General features: G+C 47.7%; 2 protein-coding genes across 2 annotated transcripts in view; both read right to left on the bottom strand.

The window, feature by feature from the left end:
• Nucleotides 1–1,228, bottom strand: part of LSM2 (LSM2 homolog, U6 small nuclear RNA and mRNA degradation associated) — a 10,595-nt gene extending 9,367 nt beyond the window's left edge. Inside the window, exon 1 of the mRNA XM_005859919.2 lies at nucleotides 1,211–1,228. Coding sequence (XP_005859981.1) covers nucleotides 1,211–1,228 — 18 coding nt within the window. The remainder of the gene's footprint in view (nucleotides 1–1,210) is intronic.
• Nucleotides 1,229–2,438: 1,210 nt separating this feature from the next.
• Nucleotides 2,439–6,654, bottom strand: HSPA1L (heat shock 70kDa protein 1-like). Its single transcript, XM_005859857.2, has 2 exons — nucleotides 6,584–6,654; nucleotides 2,439–4,377 (listed from the first exon to the last, which is right to left on the bottom strand). Exon 2 carries the CDS (start codon nucleotides 4,362–4,364, stop codon nucleotides 2,439–2,441), a length of 1,926 nt encoding a protein of 641 aa, XP_005859919.1. The 5' UTR covers nucleotides 4,365–4,377; nucleotides 6,584–6,654.
• Nucleotides 6,655–6,660: the final 6 nt, after the last annotated feature.

Genomic DNA, 6,660 nt, shown 5'->3' with positions numbered 1-6,660 from the left:
AGGAAGGGCTTGGAGGAGGGGCCAGAGGGCGGGGCGGGGCTTCCTGCCTCCCGACAGCCTCCGCCGCGGGCGCCACTGCGCAGGTGCGGCCGCCGGGTGGGATGAAGCTTCTCCCTGAGCTCGTCCCTGCAGACACTTCCTATTGAAAGCTGCTGGGGAGTTCGTGGGACTTCAGAATTTGTACACTTTCTATATATGCTACACTTCCTTAAAAATTAAAAGGAATGTTGAGCTGCCCTGCCTGTTTGGCTCAGTGGATAGAGCGTAGGCCTGTGGACCAAAAGATTCCAGTCAAGGGCGTACTTCGGTTTCAGGTTCCTCCCGGACAGGCCCTGGTCAGGCTCCTGCAGGGGGCAACCAATCCATGTGTTTCTCTTACATTGATATTGCTCTTTCCCTCTCCCACTCTCTCTAAAAATCAATGGAAAAATATCCTCCGGTGAAGATTAGAAGAAAAAGACATGTTGAGTCCCCCAAGATCAGAAGCCTGAGCACGAATCTTGGTTTTATTAAAGGCTCCCTCCCAATAAACATATTTCTCTCAAGGACCCATCTCAGGCCACACTTCTTACACACTTTTGCCCGGGGCTGTCCTGTGATGGGCTGAGTGAAACTAAGCAGACTGCCTGGAGGATGGACATAGCCATCCTCATTGTTGGCTAGGACAAGGGTCCTAAGGTCTGGACAGTTCTAAATGCTATTTCCAGCTAAATGCCAACATATAGCAGCATTCTGCCGATGCAGCAGTGAGCAGGATAAGAGGACAGGAAACTCAACCCTATAAATGCCAACTGCAGAGAAGAAACCAACATGTAATTGACCCAATAGTGTACATAAGCAATGACTAAGCTTCCTTGCAGCGGTTCTCAACCTGTGGGTCGAGAACAATGAAAATACATCCTGCATATCAGATATTTACATTACGATTCATAACAGTAGCAACATTACAGTTATGAAGTAGCAAAGAAAATAATTTTATGGTTGGGGGTCACCACAACATGAGGAACTGTATTAAAGGGGCAGCATTAGGAAGGTTGAGAACCACTGCAGGGGACAGAGCTTTGGATATGAATCCCATCTCCTTGATTTGCTGCAAGTAAAACTACCCTGTGACAGAGCACCTCAAGTGGTGAAAACCCCTTCAGTTTGGTAACAATCTTTCACATCCATATATGCCCCCTCAAATACAAAGGGTTACAAACGTAGTTACACATATTTCTATGCCCATGTCCCCAACATTTTTATAAATAAATGATATGACATAATAGGTGAAAATATTTTTTCAAGGAATAAGACCATACTAAATCCTCCATTTCTCATCTTGCACAAAAGTACTCATTTGTCAGGAGTGTGTCGTAGAAATGTTTTATACACATAAAAGATATACTAGCAGCCCTGGCCAGGGTGGCTCTGTTGGTTGAGCATCAGCCTATGCTCTAGAAGTCATTGGTTTGATTCCCCATCAGGGCACAGGCCCTGGTTGCAGCTTGATCCCGGGTAGGGGGCGCGCAGGAGGCAGCCGGTCAATGTTTCCTCTCCCTCTCCCTCTCTCTAAAAGCAACAAAAACAAATTTTTTAAAAAAATGTAATAATGGACTCTGAGTGAACAGACACTGGATCTAGACCCCACCTGTAGGTAAGAGAAGTTTGGCTGCCCGCGCCCAACCCCAGCAGCTGAACCCTAAGCACCTAGTCCAGCGGTTCTCAACCTGTGGGTCGCCAACAATGAAAATACATCCTGCATATCAGATATTTACATAACGATTCATAACAGTAGCAAAATTACAGTTATGAAGTAGCAACGAAAATAATTTTATGGTTGGGGGTCACCACAACATGAGGAACTGTATTAAAGGGTCGCGGCATTAGGAAGGTTGAGAACCACTGACCCTAGTCTATCATTGAATATAAGTAGTAATCAGTTAGCAACTGCTCCAGCTGGGGCTGAAAGTGCCTGATGGGCAAGGCATCTTCCTGCTTGAAACAATTAGCTCATGAAATGTCAAATACTTTGTCCTTACCAACTTAATCGTTCACAATTAGCTCACAATCAGACCACACATGCTCTCTCCATGAACTTTCCTTTTCTTTTCAAGATACACTCACAGTCTAATGATACCAGAAGAAATTTGTTTCAGGAACAAATTTACTGAGTGACAAATAACCATCCACACAGGAAGAAGAAAGTTGGTGAGGCTGGAACTAAATAACAGACAGATTCATCAAATGGTTCAGAGAAGGGCCTAGTTTTCCTAAGAGTCTGATTCCAAAGTCAGAAATGGGACATTGGAGTGTGAAAAGATGGCACATGAGACTCCTCCATTAGAATTCCAAAATGATGGTAACTTAGTTTCAGGTCCAGTCAATTCAAAAGTCATAACAATGTTTGAAGATGAAGGGAACAAATTCACCCCAGGACCCTCCAGCTCCAGATAAGATTAATCTACTTCTTCAATGGTGGGGCCTGTGGCAGCCCTCCCAGGTGTGTACCCAGTTCCACAGGTAGGCCCAGTGCATCCCTCCTGATAGAGTTTTGTAATGACTGGGTTACACACTTGCTCCAGTTCCTTTCTCTTATGATCAAACTCATCTTTCTCAGCCAGTTGATTGGCCTCCAGCCACGAAAGAACCTCATTGCATTTATCCAGAATTTTCTTTTTATCAGACTCACTAATCTTACCCTTCAAGCCTTCATCACTCACAGCACTCTTCATGTTAAAAGCATAGGATTCTAAGGCATTTTTTGCAGCAATTTTCTCTCTCTGGATCTCATCTTCAGCTTTATATTTCTCAGCATCCAGAACCATGCGCTCGATGTCCTCCTTGCTCAGGCGGCCCTTGTCATTGGTGATGGTGATCTTGTTGGCCTTGCCGGTGCTCTTGTCCGTGGCTGTGACGTTCAGGATGCCATTGGCATCGATGTCAAAAGTCACTTCAATCTGAGGAACTCCCCTGGGTGCAGGAGGGATTCCAGTCAGGTCAAAGCGCCCCAGCAGGTTGTTGTCCCTCGTCATGGCCCTCTCGCCCTCGAACACCTGGATCAGCACCCCCGGCTGGTTGTCCGAGTAGGTGGTGAAGATCTGTGTCTGCTTGGTGGGGATGGTGGAGTTGCGCTTGATCAGGGCCGTCATCACGCCCCCGGCTGTCTCCAGGCCCAGCGACAGGGGCGCCACGTCCAGCAGCAGCAGATCCTGCACATTCTCAGACTTGTCCCCCATAAGGATGGCTGCCTGCACTGCAGCCCCGTAGGCCACCGCCTCGTCCGGGTTGATGCTCTTGTTGAGGTCACGGCCATTAAAGTAGTCCTGCAGCAGCTTCTGCACCTTGGGGATGCGGGTAGAGCCCCCCACTAAAACAATGTCATGGATTTTCGCCTTATCTATCTTGGCATCCCGAAGAGCCTTCTCCACGGGCTCCAGCGTGCCCCTAAAGAGGTCTGCACACAGCTCTTCAAACCGGGCTCTAGTGATGGACGTGTAGAAGTCGATGCCTTCATAAAGTGAATCAATTTCCAAGTTGGCCTGCGTGCTGGACGACAGGGTCCTCTTGGCCCTCTCGCAGGCGGTGCGCAGCCGCCTCACGGCTCGCTTGTTCTGGCTGATGTCCTTCTTGTGCTTGCGCTTGAACTCCTCCACGAAGTGGTTCACCAGCCTGTTGTCAAAGTCCTCCCCTCCCAGGTGGGTGTCCCCGGCCGTGGCCTTCACCTCAAAAATCCCATCATCTATGGTCAGGATGGACACATCAAATGTGCCTCCACCCAGATCAAAGATCAGGACCTGTCGCTCGCCCTGACCTGCTTTATCTAAGCCATAGGCAATGGCAGCAGCTGTTGGTTCATTGATAATTCTTAGCACATTGAGACCTGCAATCACGCCTGCATCCTTGGTGGCCTGGCGTTGAGAGTCATTGAAATAGGCTGGCACAGTGATCACAGCGTTGCTGATGGGATGGCCCAAAAAAGCCTCAGCAGTCTCCTTCATTTTAGTCAGCACCATAGAGGAGATTTCTTCAGGGTAGAAAGCCTTTTTCTCCCCTTTGTAGGATACCAATACTTTGGGCTTGCTTCCTTCACTGATTACTTGAAAAGGCCATAGTTTCATATCTGATTGTACTACAGGATCATTAAATTTTCTGCCAATCAGGCGTTTGGCATCAAAGACAGTGTTCTGAGGATTCATGGCTACCTGGTTCTTGGCCGCATCCCCGATGAGCCGCTCGGTGTCGGTGAAGGCCACGTAGCTGGGGGTGGTGCGGTTGCCCTGGTCGTTGGCGATGATCTCCACCTTGCCGTGCTGGAACACGCCCACGCACGAGTACGTGGTGCCCAGGTCGATGCCGATGGCCATTCCCTTACCAGCAGCCATGGTTTTCCGAGGCCTGTTGAGAAAAAGTGAGATAAAGTCTTGGCAGAGTACTTCTTTAGTCTGTGTATTATTTTTAATTGTGCTAAAATACACATTAATGCAATTTACCATTTGAACCATTTCTAGGTGTACAGTTCAGTAATAAGTTCATGCACATTGTTGTCCAACCAATCTCCAGAACTCTTTATCTTGCAAAAACTGAAATTCTATGTCCATTAAACAGCTTACCATCCCCTACTCCCAACAGCTCCTGGAAATCACCACTTTCTTTTTTTTTTTTTTCAGCTATGCCTCAAAATTTTAATAAGATGCCCTCTACACACATTTGCTACTAAAAATTGAAACAGTACATCAAAAAATTTGTTACAATTCAAATACGTACAAGAATAAGGTGTATACCTAAATTGACTTCATGTCATAATTCTCAATGATAATACCATTAGAAGGATCTCCATGTAATAGTCAATAGCTATAGCTACATTTAAATCTTGGGCCTCCTGATTGATTCAGATACGTGGTATATAATAGCCTCAATCCTTGTCATCCTTAATCACAACCTTTCTTTCATTTCTTTCTGAACCCTTGCCACTGTCTTCACTCCACATCTCCTCGTGCCTTAACTCAGCCCCAGCCCGAACCCCTTGAAGTTTTTTCTGTGTCCTGCTGTTGGGGCGAACGTTTTGGCGGAAAGGAATGTGGTACTAGGGTTGAGAGTGAAGTCACTAAGGTTCTTTGCTAGCACTTCTGAGACAGCCTGCGTGCCAGCTGAATCTTCTTCATCGGGCATCTGAGAAAACTTCCGGGCCGAGGGTGGGTTGAGCTGCTCTGGTAAGTCCATTGGAAGTCTAGTCTCAGCCTCAAGTTCCTCCTAGATTTTGTCCCCAAAGAGTTCAAGCAGAAGGTGATGCTCAAAACTCTCAAATTGCTACAAAGCAGCCCGGAAAGAACTGTATAGCCCAAACACAGGAAATTCCCAATTCCAGAAATCACCACTTTCTGTCTCTGAATTCAACTACTTTGGATAGCATGTTAGTGGAATTATACACTATTTCTCTTTTTGTGACTGGCTTATTTCATTCAATATAAGTTTGTCTATGTTATAGCATGTGTCTGATTTTCCTTCCTTCTTAAGGCTGAATATTGCATTATATATCCACATTTTATTCATTTACTCCCTCCGGGGACTCTTGGGCTGCTTCTACCTCATGGCTACTGTGAATAATGCTGTCATGAACCCCGGATACAAGTGTGTGTGTGTGTGTGTGTGTGTGTGTACAAATATCTCTTCCAGCCCTAACTGGTTTGGCTCAGTGGATAGAGCGTCGGCCTGCGGACTCAAGGGTCCCGGGTTCGATTCCAGTCGGGGGCATGTGCCTTGGTTGCGGGCACATCCCCAGTGGGGAGTGTGCAGGAGGCAGCTGATCGATGTTTCTAACTCTCTATCCCTCTCCCTTCCTCTCTGTAAAAAAATCAATAAAATATATTTTTAAAAAATCTCTTCCAGACAATCTCCCATGCTTTTTAAAAAAATATGTTTATTGATTTCAGAAAGGAAGGGAGAGAGAGATAGAAACATCAATGATGAGAGAATCATTGGTCGGCTGCCTCCTGCACACCCCCTAGTGGGGATGGAGCCTGCAACCTTGGCATGTGCCCTTGACCTGAATCGAACCCAGGACCCTTCAGTCCGCAGGCCGATGCTCTCTCCACTCAGCCAAACCAGCCAGGGCTTCCATGATTTTTGGAGAGACAGACAAAAGCATTCTTCGTGGGAAGGCAGTGGGTGTCACTGTTTTCAATTTTCACAGGTCCTGAGGCAACTGCCCTGTCCTCTGTCTCTGCTGTATTTATTCTGAGGGTGACTCCTGCTGGACTAGGACTATTCTACCTCCTGGTCTCTGCAGACACAGTAATCACCGCACTTGGTTTCTGCCTTCCTGGGCTCCTCTCCCCTCACTGGGGATTTGTGGGAGTAAGTCAGGGGAGGTGGCGGCTCTAGGCAGCCTCTATGTCCAACCTTTTACCTGAAACAATCCTGCTCTCTAGGGACAGTAACAGACCAGCTCCTCCGCCCCTTCCTAGCGGCCGTGACCATCCCGCGCCCCGAGCTCCTCAAAGGACCCCCTCCCGCGGCTGACAACACACCACACCTTAGACCTGAGGGCCTTCCAGGACTCCCCAGACCAGGACCCACCCGTTACCCAGCCCTCCCGGGTCACCTGTTCTCCCGTCGCCTTCGCTCCAGTTTGGTAACGTTCGGACTGCGAAGCCCCAGTCGGTGGGAACTCCCTCAACA

The sequence above is a fragment of the Myotis brandtii genome, unplaced genomic scaffold (assembly GCF_000412655.1).
Source record: "Myotis brandtii unplaced genomic scaffold, ASM41265v1 scaffold130, whole genome shotgun sequence".
Classification (NCBI taxonomy): Eukaryota; Metazoa; Chordata; class Mammalia; order Chiroptera; family Vespertilionidae; genus Myotis; species Myotis brandtii.
Note: the sequence above shows the minus strand (reverse complement) of the source record. Positions and strands in the feature narration are given on the sequence as shown.